Here is a 20,966-nt window from a genome sequence, read left to right as displayed (position 1 = left end):
TCCTGCATTATGGAGTCTTGCGGCAAGAAGAGAGGAGCCAAAATCCTGTCTTTTATTCTTTCCAACAAAACCTCTGCAAGCCTTTTTAATATATCTTAAAATAGCAAGCAGGGCACAAGTGCACTTTTTCCCCCTCTTGATGGATGAAATTTAACTACTGTTCCTTGATTTGTATTACTATCGATGTTACTAACAGTCTTCCCCAATGCTAGAACAGCCTTTGAGTGCCAAATCTCCAGAGAGGAAACTGCTGTCGTGTTTTGATGATGGTAGTGGAAAATTAATATTAAAGCAGATTTTTTTTTTTTTATCTATCCTGGCCAATTTTTGCAGCTTGGCTGTTGAACTAAAGAATTGCCAAGCAGGCGTTTTCCATAGAGATAATGAATTTGCATTTTATTCCCCTGTTTGTTTTGCTTTTTGAAACAAGTGGTCCGATCCACCTCAGAGCATAGTAGAACATTTAGACTACATGGGTTGTGATTGATTTATAGAACTTAACTGTTGCTAGCCTATTCTATTTCTCCATGAAATGCAATATGTTGTTTTAAAGGCCAGCTAAGATGTTCTAATTTGGATGAATTGCTCACTGGGAGACAGTCAGATATAGAGAAAATTAATTTCAGTTACAGTCACTCATATCCTCTAACACTTTAAATGAAAACATAGTGTAACTAATAAATATCTCTCAGCATGGGCATGCTCTCCTTAAAGCCTGATTAATGATTCCATCCTCAGCATAAAATCCCCACCCTGTTAAGGTGAAGAATTGTTAGTTGATTTAAGCACTTCACCTGCCTGAACACTTGAGCATATTTCATAAAACATTGCTGAATGCAGTTTGGTTTTGCTTGGCTAACAAAACATCCAGCAGCCTTTGCCCACCTCCAGGATGTGCCTGTGTTCCCTCCCTGGGGTCCCCTCTGTGCTGTGCCCTCTCCTGTGGGGACTGGGTGTGGTAACTGCTTCCCAGGGGCTGCTGCATTTGGAGCCGTGGTTCAGCTCTGGCTTCTAGTCTTCCACCCATCATCCTTGTGTTAAAAAAATTTTATACGTGGGAAACTGCCTGGATCCCACTGGCACCAAGTCTATTTTTCACTGGCTATGACACTTTTTCCATATATCTATCCCTGGGTTCTGGCTCGTTCCCTTTCTTCCTTGTGTTTTTTATTTTCACCCCCCACATTTTAATTTCTGCCTTGTTTCTGACAGATTGGTTCATCTCTGGCCCTCGGGCCTTGACTTGTCTCTCACGCAGGGCTCCCGTGCAGCCGGGTGCCTCGGAGCAGATCCAGGAGCTGCCTGGCATTCCTTTGCTCTGGGTTTGTCCCCTTGCCTTCCAGAGGACCTTGAAAATAATTAAGCAAAGTCTGTTTGCTCGAGCTTTGTGTGGAAGCAGGTGAATTTCAGCCTTAATGAATAATCATCTCTGTAGAAACCCTAATCAACAGAATTTTTCTTTATACTGGTGGGGGATGAGGCATTTGGCTGGGTAATAAACATAACATTAGTGAGAAATCACTTGCTGGTTGTCCCTGTGGGTAATGCATGCAAAAGAAATGAGCTGCATAACAAAATTGCTTCCCTTGCATCATGCAAAGAGCACCCAGGGATGCAGAGGTGCTAAAGTAGGGGTAGGATGGGGTTGACGAAGTTGTTTCCCAAAAAAACCTTTCTTCTGGCCTCATGACATGGTTACCCTGAAACCATCAGAACACAGAATTTTCCTTGTGCAAGTCCCCTTTGTTTTGTTCTGACAGAAGGAAATTTCTTTCCTTTAGGTGAAACTTGGAACCTGTAATACCCCCAAGCCAAGCTTCTTTGATTTTGAGGGAAAGCAGAAATGGTAAGTGGAAATCCTTGTCATTTCTAGCAATTTCTGGCTCTACTTTTTGTTGCATCTTGTTTTATCTGTTGACAGATTATGGACCTAGGGGATGTCAGCTTGGAGAGTCTGCCACTGAAGTGGCTTTAAAATCCTTTATTTAACAGGGAAACGTTTGCTGCTGTGCCTGATACAGATGTGAAATACCAGACTCCCGTATTTACTGTCTTCATCCAGAACTGGCCTGCACACAACAAAAAAGGTGGAGCTCTGTGAACACAAACTGTGTCCCAGCCTGGATCAGGATCCCCTGAAAGATCCTTTTACAACAGAGCTGCACTGACAGTGGCCATTCATGGCCTCAGAGAAAAGCTGACTGTTTCAAGCCGAATGAAAGATGGCTTTGCATGCCCTGAAAGGATTTTGATGAATCTGTTCAGTGTGTTCCACTGATGTCTCTATAAAAACACCTTGTGCTGTCTCCAAGGGGCTCACTGATGTTTTGCTGTTGCTCCTAGGGAGGCTTGGAAAGCCCTGGGAGATACCAGCCCTCACCAGGCTATGCAGGAGTACGTTGCTGCAGTGAAAAAACTCGACCCCAGCTGGAATCCGCAGGTAGGAAACGTGGAAATATTGTTCGGAAAACAAACCAGAGGTTGTCTTTGTAAAGCTGACAATGGTTCAGCTTCTCACAGGCTTTAATTGCTGCATGATGAACTTCATTTTGAGCAGATTAAAGTCTAAATTAATTTTTAAAACTCTCCTTTTGTTGTGACTGAAGCATGAAGAACCATCTCTTTCATTCATAATGATCTTCATTACAGTGAGCGCATGCACAGGGTTGGTTTGGCTGTAGTGATCTAATTTATTTTGCTCTTATTGGTTCATGCTGTATTTAGCATGTAAAGATACTTTTTATCCTTTTCTCATCCTTCTCTTTTCAACTACTATTTAAGTGTTGATCAATAGAAAGCAATCTCCATGAAAGTGACATGAACTGAATGATCAATTCTAAAAATGTTTCCTTTTTGTTTCGATGCAGGAAATTACCAAATCTGATTATGATTAGGTACTCCAACATAACAAGTCTGTATCTGTGTGTTATAGGGAGACTGTACTGTCATTTTAATTAATCTGTCTTTCATCTACCAGGTTTATTACTTGATTGAATCCTTAAGGATATCTCCTGTTTGTAGACTGATTTTTATACAATTTTTAAAAAGGATTGGTCTTTAGAAAAAGTATAGCCTTTGGAAATAGAGTAGAGTTATTTCACTAATAGTAAAATGCTGAAGGCATGGTAATTTCTTCTCAAGGTAGGAAATTTGTTCTTCTATGCTCCTGTGCTTTGGAAGCAAAATTGTGTGGGCACAATCTTATGAATCAAGAATTTGATTCTGAGTTGTCTTCTGATGCTGTTCTTGAGACTTAAGGTTAATTTTTTTTACATATTTCATGCCACTGATAGTGTTCTTGCAGCAAAGAAACATTGTCACTTAGAAAAAGTCCTTTTTAATGCCCTTGGAGAATATATTTTAATGTGCTGTGCATTTAGCCAAAGCTGGCTGCTTGCTGGGTAAATTCTGGTCAAATCTAAAATTCTCATACAGAAATAAAGTAATTTGTAAAAATCCATGTATAACCCTGAATGAAGAAAGTGTCAAGTGAAACACATGAATAGTAATTTAAAAATGGAAAAAAATATTCAAAAAAAATACCCAGTGCTTTCCTGAAGAAACTTCTCAGCATGGTGACAGGCTTAGCTTTTTGGGTATTCCCTTCCATTTCTTGCCTCAGAGAAATACTTACTGTCACAGTAGTGAGCTTCAGGTTACACAGCGACACTCAGGAAAGAGGAGTAATCTGTCCGTTTTTACAAAACAAATATTTCAAAGAACCCAAATAGCAAACAAAGAAAGGTTGGCAGCACTGTTCCTCCCCTCTTCCCCTAAATCGAGGAGGTCACCTTAGCAGAAAATGTGATTTAAAAGTTAGCATTGAAGTAGAGGTGGCATTGCTTTCTTCACAAGAATTCACCTGTCCTTCTTACTATGGCATCCTTGTAATTCCACTTTTATAGGACCAAAATGCTGTCAGGAGTCCTCTCTGTTTTGCATCTCATGCTGCTCTCCAGTTTTTCCTTCTCCCCACCAAATCCACATTCTGGAGCCACGAGAGGGAGCTCTGTTCTTTAAAATGATGGAGATGCATGTGTCAGGGGATGGAGATAAAATAGCTACTTTAGTCTTCAGGTTTCAAATTGGATTTATAGAAAAGAGCTGTGGCTACATTACAAGGTGCTTCATCACTGTCATTGTGTCTCCTTTACATGCTCATCTGCTGGGCTCCTTCAGATTTTTCTTATGTTCCGTAGATCGTGAATGAAGTACTCCAAGTGTCTGGTTAAAAGCAGTATAAAGTGCATGTTACAAATTCAAAAAGTTTGGCTTTCACATCATTATGAATCATAAACAGTAATTACAGTACAAAGGTGTACAATTTCTTATTGTGCGTCCTCATGAATTTTGCTATTTTAAAGTTTTCTCAGTGTTCCCAAATTTCTTTTTCTTCAACAGTTCATCTCATCCATTAAAGTTGTTCTTTTGTGTTATTTAACATCCTCCTCAGTCTCCTGTTTCATATATTTCCAAAAGGGCTTTATTGTCCTGATCCTTTAGTATTAAATATGCAAAATTTTAAGTTTAAAAACTGCTTATTTTTTTCATAGGTTCATTTTTGCCTTAGCAGATTTGCTGCTGTTCTGCAGTCTTCAGGCTATCAGTACTTTTGTTAGTAAATAGAATGGAACTAAATGCAGTATTTCTTGTGCAGTCCAAATAGATCCACTTCTTCATTCCTTTTTCTTGTTTCTCCATTGGTTCATTCTTTCGTATTGCAGTTTCTTTATTAGTACATTTTCAGCATTAGACTGTACTTGCTTTAATTTAGTATCTTTGTTCTGGATGGAGAAAAAAAAAGACCAACGTAAAAGAGTTCTGATGCAGTAGGACTGCCCTGACTTTGTGTCCAGAAGCAATGAGGACTCTAATAGCAGCCAAAATCTCACCTGCTGCTTCCTGTTCTGCACTGAGTTTGGACTACCCACACTTCATTAGGAGACAGCTGAATGTGGAGAGGCAGCAGCTGTTCTGTGCCCTCTGAAGTTTGTGTGACGTTTTTGACAGTATCTGCTTGGCTGTTTCCAGTGTAGTTTAATTTCTTTTTCACCCTTGCTGCTCGCAGGTTGTCTCACAGTCCTGCCTAATCTTCTCTCTCAGAGCTTTGTCTAAAATCTGGAAAGAAATGATCACACTGCACTTATTTTCAGCCATTTTATTTGCTGGAAAATCTTTAAAAATAACAGGTAACCTGGAGGATATTTGAGGTCAGGTCCGTTGTCTTTACATCCATGAAGCCACGGGAATCTCATGGCTGTGTTTGTCTAGAACCAATAATCACAGTTGCCTTTCAGGATGTTTTGCAATTCAGCCCCTGTGTTGGCCTGATCTTACTGTGTGTTGTGGGTTGTTTTGTTCCTTTTCCCAAGAACAGCTGTTAGTAGGAGGTCAGGAATATTCTTTTCCATGCTCTCTCCATTCTCCTCTTGATGCAGTCTTCCTTTGTCATCTTCTACTTTTTAGCACATCTTTTGTTTCTTGTGAGTCATTCCTTTCAGTCTGAAGTTCCAGGCAGTGGAAAGGTAATTGCTTGGACCAGCTCAGCTCTATTTGCATATTTCAGAGACATCACCTGTCCTTCAAGTCTATTCACTCTTCCTCCAGAACAGAGAATAATTTATGAAGCCATTCTTTTGCATTCTCCAGCCTTAAACAGAAACATTTCATGCCATCAACACCTCCCACTGCTTCAGGTCCTTTACAAAGGAAGATATGTCCCGGCTGCTTCTCTTCTCCCATGTTCACCTGTCCTCTTCCTGCTTTACTGGCAGCAAATGACAGATGCTTTTGGTGGCTTTGGCTGGTGTGAGCGTGGTGCTGACACTCACCTGCCCTCCCTGCCAGCCACCTGCCGTGGTGCTGTCCTGCAGCTTCAGTGGTGGGCCCAGGGGGCTGGGGAGTATCACCTTCACGAGCTGGGTGTCTGGCATCTTCATGCAGTAACTTTGTTCTCAGGTACATAGCTGCGTAATTGGGCACTTCAGTGCTTGCAGGTTTTGAGAGTCATAGTGGCTGTGTTTCCATTCCATTTCCCCACACACCGAAATTCTCATCTCTCCTGTGAATTGGATGGCACAAATCCCCACTGGCTTCAGGCACCCAGATTTTTCAAACCCAAAGAGGCAGAAGCAGGCCAGCACTTCTCTTCTCAGCAGCGTCAAACATGTCCCTTCCAGCGAAATCGTGTCGCAGGGGCCGTGGGTGGAGGTGTGACACGACGCCGCAGCGGGGTGGCCGGGAGCTGTTATTGATCCCTTCTTGTAACGAGATGGTTATATGGCACAGCTCAAACAATAAAAATAAATAATAAAAAAAGCATCCAGATTTGCTCAGCACATTTAGCCTTCCATTTGCTGATTGCAATTTTGGCATCACTCGGTTCTAAATATTTCCTTTTCCTATTTCTTATATTGCGCATTTACCAGTTCCAGTCTGAACAGCTTGTCACTACTAACTTCAGTGGCATCCTTTCCCAAACACTTAGAGGCCTCTTCCTATTTGCTTTGAGTGCTGAAACACACAGGAGGACTTAATTATTTTCTATTTATATATCAAAGTTTAAAAAGTTGGCGTTTTAACTTGTTTGACTCAACTTCACCACTAATGCAGTTAGTAAGGTTCCTGCTGTGCAGTGAGGAAAGTTGGAGATCAGGAATCTAAAGAGCAGAGGCTTCTCTCTAACGCAAAGTGGGAAAGAGAGCTCCACCTCAAAGAAAATAGGCATTCACCAAACATCTTCTTAGGCTCTTAAAGGTGTGAAGTCCCAGTTCTGATGTTTACAGGGGAGAAAGCTGCCTGTGGTTTTTTTAAATACCATTCTGTGCCTTGTTTGAGTAGGGGAGGATTTATTTCTCTGTACTCTGGCCCAAGTGTGAATGGGACTAAAATCCCTCCTTTGTTGGGTTGGTGTGGGAGCACCAGGTCATGCCAGCAGAGGACCCTTGGGGAACAGAAAGTCTCATGAAACAGAGAAAAACGTCAGAGTGAATAAAATAGCAAATGCACAATTGCTGCAGGCTTGGAGCAGTCCAGTAGGCTGGAAAACCTGCGGGAATAAAACAAATGGATTTGTCCATTGGGTGTTTTTGCAGGAAGTACTGCAGGGGGCAATATTTGATAAGGTGGGTGGCCAGGTACCCTGTGCCCAGGGCTGGGCTCCATCCCTTGTGCCTTCTGGTGAAATAACCTTTCTCTGTCACATTCATATGCAATCAGCAAGTTGAAACTAAAATGTGGAAAAGAGAATTTTCAATTCAGGGATACAGTGAAAAGCAGGAAGAAACAATTCCCAGATTTGCAGCGGTGCTGAGTTTGTGTGTGTGCTTTTGGCAGGTTGCAGTAGGTGTTAACTGAATTGTTTTAAGAATTCATTTAAATTGATGAGCCTCTTGTATTTAAGTAAGATCTCTCAGGCAACTTAGAACCTCTGTAACGTAGGACCTTCAAGGGAACTCCAACATTTCTGTAATGACTCAAATACAAACTGTGTTTCCAATGGCATTAAAAAAAAATTTGGAAATCAAAACTCGGAATTTTTCTTAAATTTGGACTCATTGCTCAAGTCTGTCCTGTTGATATCTGGAACAAGAAGCTTTGATCTTTTGCAGCTTACAGGTTTTATGTCTGGTCAACTTCTAAGAATTAGGTTAGTGGCTGGTAGATGCAGTTTCAGGCTGAAATCTGTGGATTTCTTGGTTAGTTCTGCAGGCCAGTGGAACTTCTTCTGGAAATTAAGAAATGCATTAGAAAAACTGTTGTCTGTAAATAAAATGAGTGCACCCATGGTGTTTTCCTGTTTTGTCTATCAGTCAAACAGATGTCTGCCTCGATAATCTGGCCCAGCAGCCACTGTTTGTGGTTGGGAAAGAGCAGCAGAGTAGTGTGGGCAGGATTACAAGGGGGATGGGAAGAGACCTGTTTGGGTCTCTCTCTGCCCATCACCAGCAGCAGTGAGCTCACATACCTGCTTCGTTTGGGGAAATATCTCAATTTATGGCTTGCTGTGCTGAGAGGTCAAAAACTTTGAAAATAGCGACTTTATTTCTTTTGTAGTATAAAAGCAATTTAATTGCATCGTGTAAAATGGGCACTAATCAAATTATGGCTGTGCTCCCTAAAGCTTGCTGTCCTGGGCTGTGCTAATGCAGCACACTGCGAAGAGGAGCTGTGCAACAGTGCTGCAGGGGCTTTGCTCTGCACATTTCTTTGTGTAGATCCTGCTGTGGCACTTCATCCTTAGGGAATTTCATATCTGACTTTTTGCTTGGTTTTTTTTTTACAATAATAATAATAATAATTCTTACAAAATGTAGGAAACAAACATCACTGTTTGCTCTACGTTTTTGGAAGCTCTTATTTCAGTGGTGACCACGTTGGAAGAAGCCTATCACTGAAACAATGTGTAAACTCTAATCAAACTCTTCCCCTTTGAAAACAAAATGGAACAAAGCCAAACTATCAAGCCTGTATTATTTTTTTTTAATTATTATTCTTCTAGCAGAAAATGAAGCACTAGAAATTAAGATTAAAACCAGAAAATTGCTACACTCCAGGCTTCTGGCTTTGGGGCGTGTAAGACTACAATGTCCTCCTATTTTAGACAGACTGCTGAGTTGGTTTTTTGTGAACCACACTGGGGTATGTAATAGTTTTGAGGGGTTTTATATCCTGAGATGGGTTAGATCTTAGCACACAGAGGGATTCTTCTGCCCTGCCCTGCTGCCTTTTGCCAGCCATATGATGGACAATCTCTGGCATGCAAGTGGAGTTAGTGGGGGATGCAGCCTTCCCGTGGGAGGCAGTTCTTTCCTGTGCATGGCTCACAAAACCTTGCAGTTGGTGGACTCTTCACTCCTACTTGTGAGACTACAGGTGGAGCGGCCCACCTTGTTTTATCCAAGGTGGAAAAATGGCACTTTATTGTCTGCACAAGTTAGACCTTAAGTGCTTTGCTTCTGGAGCATGCTTTCAGAACCAATTTTTCTTATTAGCAAGGGGATGTTTTGGAGCTCCTGTTGTGTCAGAAACTAAAATGCCGCACTACAAACATGAACTAAATTTCCCCATTCTTCTGCAGTAAAGGTGGGTAGTGTTGCTTTGCTGTATCTTCTCGTGAGGAGTATGTGCTGATGCTTTAAGTCCTTGATATAGATCCTACTCACAAACAAAGCTGTCCAGAGGTGATTTGCTGCCTTTCTGTCCCTGCCTTTGCACGTGTAATCTAGCAAGTAACATGTTCTAGCAAGTAACTCACCTGCCAGCCACTGGGGTGCTGTGCTGGTGGGGCTGGCATTTTGTCTGTGGACAAGTTTGATAAATCACAGGGCTTTTTCTTTCCTGCAGTCTTTTATTGTAGAGCACAAAACAAAATGCCAGACCCCCAGTGAGATTTTCAGTTGTTTGGAATTGTGGCTCTGGCAAGCTGTGCAGAAGTGAAGAAGTTAAAATGAACAAGCAACTCACAGTAGAAATATAAACAGCTGGAATATGTGTCAGCCTCCCACCCCCTGAGAGTCTGTTGGATTGTTCTCTTTGATTTTACATCTCTGCAGAAATTTATGGTCTCAGCTTCTTTTATTTATGACATTCTGATCCTCGACCAAGCGATTGATTGAAATACAACAGTGCCAAGCTGCAAGTCTGTATTTCAGAGAGACTGAAGTCTAGGAAGCAAACCAGCAATGCAGTCATGGATTGAAGGCTGCACTGGAATCCTGTGCAGAGGTTGCCCACATTTCTATGCCCCTAAGCTTTATCAAAGTAGAGAATTATTATGACAAGGGTTATGCCTTCTCTCTCCCTCCTTTTAAGCTGCCTGTTCTTGCTGAAAACATACTGTATGTTAAATAGGCAATCTCACTAGCCCTCCAGTGGGCTGACTTTGGCTTGTAGAGATGCTAGTCCTTATTTTTCCAGCTCAGATCCAGCAGTTTCAATGCACTGCTGTAAGTGTGCTGTTAGTGTGCAGCTACGTGAATGTAACAGTAGTGGGTTTTGAGAATTCCAACCAAGGAATTGGGGGCATCACCATTTTTTGGTTACCAATGCAGTGATTTGGGTTAAATATTTAATATTTAAATATTTTTCCTTTTGAATACACCACTGAATTAATTTTCATCATCTTACGCTGATTACAGAAATAGATACTGTTTGGAATGTATTCAGAAAAAAGGAATAATTAGAGGCATTGCTCTGCCTTGCTGAGCGTGCTGCTGCAGCAAAGTGATGTGTGTGGCATCCCAGCATCATGATTCCTGGCCTGCAGGTGGATGGAGACGCTGCATGCTAGCCAGATACACCAGAGGCAATTGGAAAAAGAGCAAGTAAATTTATATATATATATAATCTCAAACTACTGGCATACAGTGATGACAAGATGTAACAGAGTGAGACAAAGCACTTTACTGTGTAACTTTCTGTGCAGCAGGGAATTTGTCGCTTTTTTCTTTTCCCTGTAATCCTTGTCTAGAAGTAACAGGTTCTGCTGCCTGGCTGCAGTCCCACAGCACCTGGTTCTTCTGTGATCCCACGGCTGTGGGATTGGAAGCACGGGATGCAGCTGAGCTCTGGGATCTTAAAACTTCACTTGGGCGATTGCTCTCCTAGCTGAGAAAGGATCTCAGGATCAGGGAAGGACCTGATCACCAGATCAGGTGTAAGTTGCTGCAGATCCTCTGCAAAAGGTTGTTGCTTCTGTGGCTGAGTTGACAGAAAATGGTTAAATGCTGATATTTCCAGGGAGGGCCCGAGATCTTGGCTTAAACTGAGATAACTTAACTGAATTTGTTAAAACTTCAGACCACAGGCTGAAATGACTGAGATGCAACCAGAGGTGCTCTCTGTCATTTCTGCCTTGAGGTGGCAGTTTCTGGCAAGGCAAGGAAGGGGTTTAAATGCCAAGTGCAGTTTCCATTTGTTGCAGATTTTAGCAGCAATGCTGCTGCTCCTCAGCAACAAAAATGTGAATGACAAAAGCGTTGAAAAGCTTGTTTTTGTGAAGTAGCTTTGTGAGGCTGGAAGCGGGAAAGAGCAGTGTTGTTACATGAGAAGTGACTCCACCAGCAATCAAAACTTTTCCTGTGAGGTTCATTCCTGTCCTGAAACTCCTCTGGCTAAAACAAATTGGTCCAAAATTGGTACAAATTGGTAGCGCTGACATGACCAAACTGGGGGCTGAGAAAGCTGCAGGATGGGCTGGCAGAGGAGAGAGGTGTTGAGCCAAGCAGGATGCTGCCGTGGGCTGTAGGGACAGGGCAGGTGAGTCCTCAGGAGCCTGAGGCAGAGAGTAGGGCCTCTGGTGTAACAGGAGGTTTGGAAGGAGAGGAAAAATAAATAGGAAATTGCAAGGTGAGGTGGGGAGGACCAGGAGGGCAAGAGCTGCTTTCTCTGCTCAGTTTTAGCTGAGGTTGGAACTAGGTAACCTTTAAGATCCTTTCCAACCCAAACCATCCTATGATGATTCCTGCTGCCCAGGTCACTTCCCTGGCAGGAGAGAGCCTTCCTGACATCCATGGATCCCAATATTTTCCCAGAGTGCCCAGAAACATGGAAAAGCCTTGAGTGCACCCAAGTCAGGTCTCCCAGGACAGTCAAGTGAGGTGGTGGGTGAGGGTGGGAGGAGCAGGGACTGACTCCTCTGCTTGTGGCACTTGGTGGACATTCCAGGAGGGGGGCTTTGCCTTGCTCTGCTGCTCACTCGGGAGCTGTGTCAGCCTCTCCCCTGTTTTGGCCAGCAACCCACCAGGCTGGGCTGGCAGCTTGACTGCTTTAAGTGGGGAAGGGCTCAACCTCTAATTAAAAAAAAAAAACCAAACAGATTTTTCCAGGTAATTGAAGCTGTTGCAGGACTCTCAACTTGCTGTGTCAGAGGCTCTTAAAAAATCAGGAACTTGGGTGGAAATTGCAGGTTTATCTTACTGTGGAATAATATGTAATACATTAATGTTTAGGTGTGTAGCTGTAGACATTTACTTAAAGTATTCAGATGCAGGAAGGGGCTGTGTACCCTGCTGCTTTGCATGGCAGTGCAAAGGCTGGCGTAAAAGAGAGAGTGTGTTAATTAAAAATAGAGTATGCTTTTGGTTAGCAGAAAATAGCTGTAAGTGTTTTGTGTATAACATAAGCTATAGCATAATTAAGCTGGTTCTTTAGTGAAAATACTGCTTTTTGAGTTAGAAAAAGGTTAAGTGGTTATGTTTAGCTTGCTCTTTACAGGAAGTGTCAAGGAAGTATTGAGTGTAATTACTGGAGATTAAGATTTTGTTTGGATGTTAACTAACACATTGGTTAAAGTCGTGTCAATGCTGTTTGTCTCTTAGATTGGAAAAAGCTTTCCTTTAAAAGAGCAGGGATTGTTTCCTACTTGGATCCTTGGACACTGTTGTACCAAATCACTCCTATTGTAAGGAAAGGTGGCACTCCTCAAATGTCTCCGGAGCATCCTGTAGGTACTTTGAGCTGAACTAACCAGCACAAAGGCAGGGAAAGGCTCAGGCACAGCGTCAGTGCTCAGCACTAAAGGCTGCTCCAGGCAGCCGCATCCAGATCCTGCATCCCTCTGGCTGAGCCTGCCAAGGGTTATTGGAAACCTTCTTGTTCCTGCTTGGATGCTCTGATCCTTCCCATGCCCGAGTCTGTGGGGATGGGGACCAGCAAAGATCTCTTCATTCTGCCATTTCTGTGCCCGCAGACCTCATAAATCCACCCTCTGCCTTCACAGCCGAGATCTGCTGGGGGAAACAAATGTCCATGGCACTGCTCAAGCAGCCTCGGAGCTGTTCCTTTTGCCAGTGGGGACATTGGCCACTGCAGCACGGTCTGGCCCAGTGTCACTCCAGAAAGCAGAGGATGGCTGCTGACATCCTTTATTTACCAAAAGTGAGGGTTGCCTTCAGTTTTCAGGCTTCAGAGCACCTGTTTCATCCCAAGCCACGGAGTTGTTCGGTATTTCCAGCCTGGCTCAGAATATATTTCTTCCTCCTACGAATGTCTGTGTAAATCTAAATAAATATCTTGTATTCGGTTGACAAAACCCCCACAACTGTACAGGCTGTGTTTGTGTCCGTAGCTTGGTTCCCTCTGCTTGGGCACTGATGGAGTTTCATACAGGAGATGTGACTGAAGGGATTGATTGCTCCGGGACTAACCAGGAAGCCTGGTTTCCATCACACTGGAAGGGTCCAAACAATGCCACCCACTTCACCCTTTGGTCTGCAGACACTGGGATTCTGCAAGTTTTGGCAGAGTCCATGAAAAGAGTGTGAGGAAAGGAGCCTGCCAGTGGTCTTACGTTTGCCACCTCCATGCCTGCTTTTCCTTTTAAAAAGGTGCTCCACAAACCAAAAACTGTGGGAAGCCACTGCATTAGGGTTTTTTATGGAGCACAGTATTTCCTTCCATGCATATGCTAGAATGTGTACAGTGAGTTGTGGAATCACAGCTCCTAGTAAGCATAAAACTTGCTCAAAATTATGTTTTGCATTTTACATTTATTTCCCTTCCCCTGACTGTCTTTACTACTAATTTCCAACTGTGATTATGGTGCAGTTATTAATTAAGTCATTATAGTTAAATGAGTCATCTGCAAGGCTTTGCTTTAGATCACAGCACTGTTTAACTATGTCATTACTTATAGTATGTTTGTTTTTATTTTTTGACTGTAATCTGGAAAATGTTTTCCCTGTCTTAGACTGTGTTTTTAAAAAGGAAATTCTGTGATGAGACTTAAAAGAACCAGATTTATTTTATTTTTTTTTTAACATAGCCATTATTGGAATATTAACTAAACTGACCCTTCAATGTGCAAAACAAAACACCCACCTCAACCCCGGGTTATCCTGCAGTGTGCTGCCATTTCTCATGGGCAGTTTGCTCGGATTGTACAGAGCTTCAGTGGGCTCTTGCAAAGGCTCCAGGTGCTGAGTCATGTGCGTGCTCCGGCCGAGCTGCTGCTGGGAGCCAAGAAGGATCGTTGGGAGAGGAATATTAAAATAGTCTGTTTATGGCAGTCGTTAATAGGGCTGGTGTGGAGGGTACGGCAGCCTTCTGTGAAAGGTGGCTTTGCAGCGGTGTAAGGGGAGGCTGCCCTCAGCCAGGAGGGATTTGTATCTTCTTTGGGTGTTACTGCCTTACAGCGGTCAGTAAAGAGTGCTGAGAAATGCCGAGCTCGTATCTTAGTCGGGAAGGAAGGATTTGATGAATTTAAACAGTGTAAAACAATGCCTAATTTTATAAGTGGGTAAAGATGTATTTCCTGTAGTAGCATCACCTCCAAAGGGTTAATATTTGCCTTCCCTCCCGCTGCAGGTAGTGTGAAGTTCAGCCGAGCTGTAAAGTCAGAAGGATACAGGTGGAAAATACCTTTGGAAGAGAGCATTGTTTGTCCTCATTTCACGCTTCATTAGCCGCACTGCCGGAGGACCCTCCCGCATTGTTGCGGGGTCAGAGCCTCCCGCGGCGTGGGGGGACAGGGGACAGCTCCTCCCTGTCCGAGGGCTCTCATCTTAGGACCACCTGCGTTTGGGGCGGAGAGCACCCTCCTCCCCTTGGCTCTCCTGGCACGGGCCTTAACTAGCAAAGGAAAAGACGGCAGCAATTATGGCACACACAGTTAACGAGCTTCTAATCTCCAGCCTTGTGTGTAATTGCTGCTGTCAAATACAATTAGTGTCTGCCCAAGTTCCCCTCCCAGGGGGATGGCCAGGCCGTGGCACACAGGGAGAGGAGGGGGGTGAGTGTCGGAAACTTTAGGAGAGTTTACATTTTCTTGTTGTCTCCCTAATAATCCTCACTCCTCAAATAGAGAAATGTTAATCCAGAGCATTAGGGGAACATGGTGGCCAGCAGAGCAGGTCTGCTCTTGTGCCTGAAGTGTCTTCTGTAAAATTTCTCACCTGAGACTGTACCAGCTTAATTACAATTCAATCAGCACATGTCAGGGATTTGCTGGTACCTTCCTGTGAGCCTGCCAGGGTTCCAGCACGTCACCTGTCCTGCCATAACAACAGACTGGAGTTGCTACACCTCCCAGGTGTGGTTCGGGGAGCTGGGACATGGGCCAGGGTTTCTCCTACCCCTGCCAAGCAGATTTCTGTGAGCATCCAGCAACTGCAGCTCCTCCAGGCCTGGTGGCTCAGGACCCTTGGTTGCACTTCAAAGCCCTGCAGCACCTTGAAAGGCCATGACAGATTTGGGTGGCTGCTGAAGGCTGCCATGTTCCTGCCAAGGAGGGTGTTCCACTGGTGTGCTGCTGTGTGTGCCCCTTGCTGTCCCTGTGCCCAGGGCTGGGTTCTGTGCCTGGCCGTGCAGGAAAGCCAGGGAATGTGCCAGGCTGACACCTGCACTGGAGGAACAGGTGAGCTGGAGGAAGGTGAATGGTGCGGCACAAATGCAGACTGGAACCTGCACTGTGTGTTTGCTGCTGCGGAAACGCTTGAGAAGCTTTGACTGGAGTCATTTTGTTAGGAATGTTCCTTGTCTATCCCACGAAGCTGGATACAGCTGCTACTCTGACTTGAGCTGCATCAGGCTCGGAGGAAGAGGAAAATAATACAATCAGCAGTGCAAACTTCTTCCATGTGGTGTGGTGGCTCAGGTGTGAGATCCTGATGCATTGCTCTCATTTAAGTTGTCTCACTTTTCTGTTTCCAAGGTGCATGATGATGAAAAACCTCAGTCTTGACCATTTTAAGGCATTAGCCCGGGTAACTTTGAAGATAAGTATTTTGATGAGATGGCCCTTTTTTTGCTGATGGCTTTCTCTTAATATGCATTTACGAGAAGTTATTTAAGGTTTTGGGCGTGGAGAAAAGCCAGAGTGAGATGTGAGGGAATTGGGGGGATGATAGATGTGCAGTGCAACGCAGCCACGTGCCTTGCCACCAGCTGTTGTTGCATTTGCTGGGTGTCTAGGCATGCAAAACCAGCCAGGCAGAGTTCCCATATTGCTCTGGATAAAACTGGGATGCCCTACATTCAACCCATGCCTGGGATCGCATTCTTCTGTTAACTCGAAGTTATGGTATTCCATTTTTTTTAAAGTTTTTCTGAAACTTGTGCTGTTCCTCCTGTTTTGTAGTATTTCTGTAGGACTTCTCTTCCTTCCATCAGACTTGGGTGTCCCTTGCCCTGCATGTAAATAGCTGTGTCCCATTCCATCCCAGCTAATTACTGAGAGTGAGTTCATTTGCATCTCTATAGCTACTTCTGGCTCTTGAGCTTGAAGTGGGTCATTGGAAGGACCCATGAATTTGCCATCTTGTTAAATCTGTTGTAGCCTGTTTTGTGTAGATCAGAACAAAGCTTGGGTGTGGAAATGAAAAATAAACCATCCCTGTCCTGTCTTCAGGGATATAGCAAGAGAGTGATTCACCAAACCAACCCCCTTTAGGAAGCTACTGCTCCTCCTCTTAGATGATAATTTTCATCCTGCTCCCCAAAAATGCCGAAGGAGAAATGGATCATGTTGTGATTATGGGAGAGTTTTATGACAAAACCCTCACAAAGAAAATGTTTGTCTCTAATTGTTTTGCATTTCCATAATGCTTAGTATGATAAAACCATCTTCTCTTTCTCCTTTATTTTTCAATCATGATTAGGCTTTAATGTTGTTAAAGCTTATAAGTGAGTTTGAGCCACTGTCTTGTTGAAGAGAAGATGGAGCTGAAATTTTCAGTGAGGCATTGGACAGGGTTTTTAATGTGTCTGTCATTATATGTTAACCTCTGAACTGTGACACGACGTCTGTTTTATGGCTGACAACAATTTAAAAGTATACATCTTGACATGGTGGATAAAGGAAGAAGGGGGAGTGGGGAAGGAAAAAAGAATTAATGATGTTAGCAAATATTAGTCCCTGTATTTCCATTTTGTTCCAAAAGTGGTTGTCAGGCTTTGAGGCTGCCTGGAGCAGCATTGCCAGTGACAGCCAGCCGGGATGCGATTGTCCCTTGGATCGAGCTGGGCTTTTATTGACAAATCCAGCACACCGAGGCAGGGACGAGGATGCTCTACTGTCTGTTCCGGGAGGAGTGCGGCTTTTCTCCTGGCATTCCTGGTGACATTTGAGAGGGATGGTTCTGGGCTTAGTGGAGTTCCCTGCGCCAGTCCCTGAGCCCTTCTGGAGTCAGGGGAGTTGAAGATGTCTCTTCAGGAGTACGTTTGCTGCATACTGAAGCCCAGACTTGCCCGTGATTGATGCTGGCTTTGGTCAGCCAGATCCGCCCACCAAAGTTAACTGTCACAGGAACAGTGACTTCGACATCAGCCTTAATTGTACACCAGCCACCAAGAATCAGTGGGCAAAGGGAAAACATGGGAAATTTTGCTGTTTAAGGCATGTCTTACACTTCTCTCTTGTCTTTTCCCCTATTTCTTACATGCCACTGCCTGTGCTTTGGCACGCAAGTACAATCCTCCAAGGTGTCTTCACGTACTGTCACAAATTCCTCTTTATTCCCACAGTTTTATACTGGTATTTTAAGAGAAATGTCTTGTGCTTATGGAGCCCACAGCAATTTTGCCTTTCCTACAGCACCTCTCTTGCATGGTCCAACTGCGGATGCTACTGCTGTCATCTCCCTTGGATTCAGGTTCCAAATTATGGAAGCCCTGGATCATGCTATTCCTTAACTATCATTAGCTACATGTGCATCTGCAGTGCTTCTGGACAGCGCTGCCAGCAGTGAAAGAGATGGAGCTGGCTTAATTGAGAGCCACATAGTTAATTATTAGTGCCTTTCTAACAGAGGAGACAGGAAATTTGCAGTGTCAGTTTTTAATTTCATTGTGGTTTGCGGGGTAATGTGACTTTAAACTCATGAGTCATTATCTGCATATAGGTAGCCCTAAAAGCCCTCTTCTGCTGTAAAAATGTCAAGAGATTTAAGAAGGAAAGGGGCACCTGTGTGTTACTGATCCCTTCAGCCAGGATGAACAACAAGTGAAAACACTGGTTGCTGTCAGTGCTGACAGTAGCTGTGACGTGGTTTGGAAGGCGCTGCTGCTTCTGCCACGCTTTTTGTGTCACTGAGTTCAGTACATTGTGCTCGGATATTGCGTGGAAGTTCTGGCAGGCTGGGCAGCATGGATTTTGGAAGTGGGCAGATGAGCTCATGGACAGGCAGGCTGTCAAGAGCAGCTGGAAAGAAACCAGTTTGTATCTGTGCTGCAGCAGAGTTAACCTTTTTGGGAAGGAGCGTTCCTTGTAGCCTGGACAGGTTCTCCGTGGGAAGCCGCGAATGGTGGAGCCACGTCTCTGTTTTCATGGCTTTGCAGAGTAGGGGCACACGTTAAATACTGAGAAAACAGCTGAATCTTTTCCTGGACCTTCTTCATAAACTTCTACATATCAAGGACTGTGATGGAATAAGCTTGCTTCAACATTCATAAATTGAATATTGAATTACCTATTTCTGCGTGAAAGAGATGAGATAAAAGCTGCTTGGACAAAGTAACTCGTATATGGATTAAAAGCCAGAGAAGTTTTTTGCCTGAGTGTTTTTGGGAAAGCCTTTATCACCAAGTTTCCTGATGACCTTATGTGTACTCAATCAACATGATTAATCTTTGGTAGAAATGCATTTGTTGCGCAAAGAAGGTGAACTTAATCCTAGAAACCTTCTTTTTTAACAATTTCTGCCTCTAGAAAGATTAAAAGTATTTTTTCAAATGTTTTTTCAGACTCGGAAAAAAAGCAACAACCAAAAACTAGAGTGGGAAGAGATAAAAAAATATAGATTAAGATTTTTTTGCCGTTTCTGACACTGATTGAATGCCCATCATCCCTCAGTATCAAACAGGGTAGACTTGTAGTGAGTATAGCTTCACTGTATAGGAATAACTCTTCTGTGCACTTCCAGATGATCTCAAATTAATTTTATTTTATTTCATTAGTGCAAACAAAATAATTGATGGACAGTAAGGTTCCCTGCTAAATAATTTTTTAAGAGGGGCACTGCACTGTAAAGACTCTTAAGCCCTTTGCCTTCAAGAAAGGAGAACTTCATGTCACCTTCTACTCTGAATTAGAGAGAGCCGACTTGCCACAGAATAGTCTTCAAAGCCAATTTCCTTTCCATGTGCTCTTACACAGAAGTATGTCTGTGATATCTGCAAACCTAATGTTATGGCTTTGCGCTGGTACAGAAGAGCTGAAAGGTGGAACTGGTTGGCTCAAACTGGGCAGAATGTAAGAGTAAATGCATTAGAGGGAGCCAGTACTTGGATTTAAAACGAAAGCAACCTAAGGAGCAGGAAGAAAGACGAATGTAAGTATGTTTTATTTAAAAAAAGAAAAAAATCAACATCTTGCTAGGTAGAATCCTGATGGGACAGCAATGCTTGTTGGTGTAACGAAGTTGCTCAGAGGGTTGGAACATCTTTCCTGAGCGGGAAGGCTGAGACAACTGGGATTGTTCAGCCTGGACAAGAGAAGGCTTCGGGCTGATCTGATTGTGGCCTTCCAGTACCTGCAGGGAATCTACAAGGAAAATGGGACAAGACTGTTTACAAGAGCTGGAGTGACAGGACAAAGGAGAAGGGCTTCAGATTGAAAGAGCAGGTGTAGATTAGATATCAAAAGAACATTCTCCCCTGTGAGGGTGGGCAGGGCCCAGCACAGGTTGCCTGGAGCAGCTCCGGCTGCCCCCCCATCCCTGGGAGTGTTCCAGGCCGGGTTGGACAGGGCTTGGAGCACCCTGTCTAGTAGAAAGTGTCCCTGCTCATGGCAGGGGAGTGGAACTAGATGATTTTTAAGGTTCCTTCCAGCCCGAATAATTCCAGGATTCTGTGATTCTATGTATGGCAGCTACAGAGAGGCTGGGACTTTGCTCCTGATGTTTTTCACCCTGGGTGTGACACTCTGCCATCACAGAAAGCCCCAGACCTGTCCACTGGAAATGGCAAGCTGCAATTAATGGGCAGGTTTTGCAAGGAATTGCTGCTGCAAATTGCAAACTAATTTTGACTGCTTACCTGAACACCAGAATACTTAATGCCGTGGAAGAGTTGGGGTTTCTGGTTCCCTGCACCCCCTAATTGGGCCAGGCTTTCAGACAGCAGGCACTTACCCCTGCTGAAGGTCTGGCATCAGTGTAAAATCAGGCAATTGAAGATCCCAAGCTGCAGGATGGCTTTTTGAAAAGGTAGGCCTGGGGCTCCGCATCGATCAATCATTATTCTAATTGTTCATTTCTATTATGGTGGGAATCACTCAGAATCCTAGAGTTCCTGGGAGTAAATCATTTGGAAATGCTGCCCATTATAAAATTTAATTTTAAATCTATATTAAATAGATTTATAAAGGCAAGCTTTGCAATCTAGTAACAGAATATTATGCTGCCTCACAGAGGCTCAGCTTTTGGGTCCTGAGGGGCCAGGGCTGGGAATGAGAGTTGGGAACACAGTGGGAGTCAGGATGCTGGACCAATTTTTCTTTTTCTTTCAGACAACAGAGAAGAGGGGAAAGGAAAGCAAAACTGTATTTGGAGGCCCAGTCATCAGCTCATTATATCAAGAAGAAACAATCAGGTGATTATCTGTGCTGGAATTCGGTTAAAAAAAGTGTTTTTCTAATGTCATTTTGTTAAGCTTTTTTTTTTAATATTGCACAAGTGTGGTGGCAACTGCAACAGGATAATAAATGACAGGAAAGAACTTTTCAGGTCCATAATCATTTAAATCAATATCTGCCTGTATCATTGCCAGGTAGTAACCTTTCCCTAGCGCGAGATGTGGGGGAAGGGCAAGGCTTCCCATTTTTCAGTTATATGGCTAAAAAAAGGTAATATTGGATATTTTTAATAGGAAGCTATTCAGGCACTGCCTTTTTCAAACAGTAATTTCTTTACCAATACATTCATTAGGGACTGTTCAGTGAAGGTTTTAGTGTTGGACAATGTTTGCCTTCAGGGAGAGTTTGTGCCTTATATCAAATTAATTTTTTTTCCAGGCTCTGCAGCAAGAAA

The 20,966-nt window shown here is 43.5% G+C and overlaps 1 protein-coding gene across 1 annotated transcript in view; it reads left to right on the top strand.

Moving 5' to 3' along the window:
* Nucleotides 1–20,966, top strand: part of ACBD6 (acyl-CoA binding domain containing 6) — an 81,257-nt gene that overhangs the window by 5,206 nt on the left and 55,085 nt on the right. The window contains exons 2-4 of the mRNA XM_042033862.1: nucleotides 1,782–1,846; nucleotides 2,344–2,440; nucleotides 20,447–20,529. Of these exons, the coding sequence (XP_041889796.1) occupies nucleotides 1,782–1,846; nucleotides 2,344–2,440; nucleotides 20,447–20,529 (245 nt within the window). The remainder of the gene's footprint in view (nucleotides 1–1,781; nucleotides 1,847–2,343; nucleotides 2,441–20,446; nucleotides 20,530–20,966) is intronic.

The sequence above is a fragment of the Corvus kubaryi genome, unplaced genomic scaffold, assembly GCF_017639235.1.
Source record: "Corvus kubaryi isolate FWS band 111438036 unplaced genomic scaffold, C.kubaryi_AGA036_p1.0 37361, whole genome shotgun sequence".
NCBI lineage: Eukaryota > Metazoa > Chordata > Aves > Passeriformes > Corvidae > Corvus > Corvus kubaryi.
The sequence above is the reverse complement of the archived record's forward strand: the minus strand, read 5'-3'. Positions and strand labels throughout refer to the sequence as shown.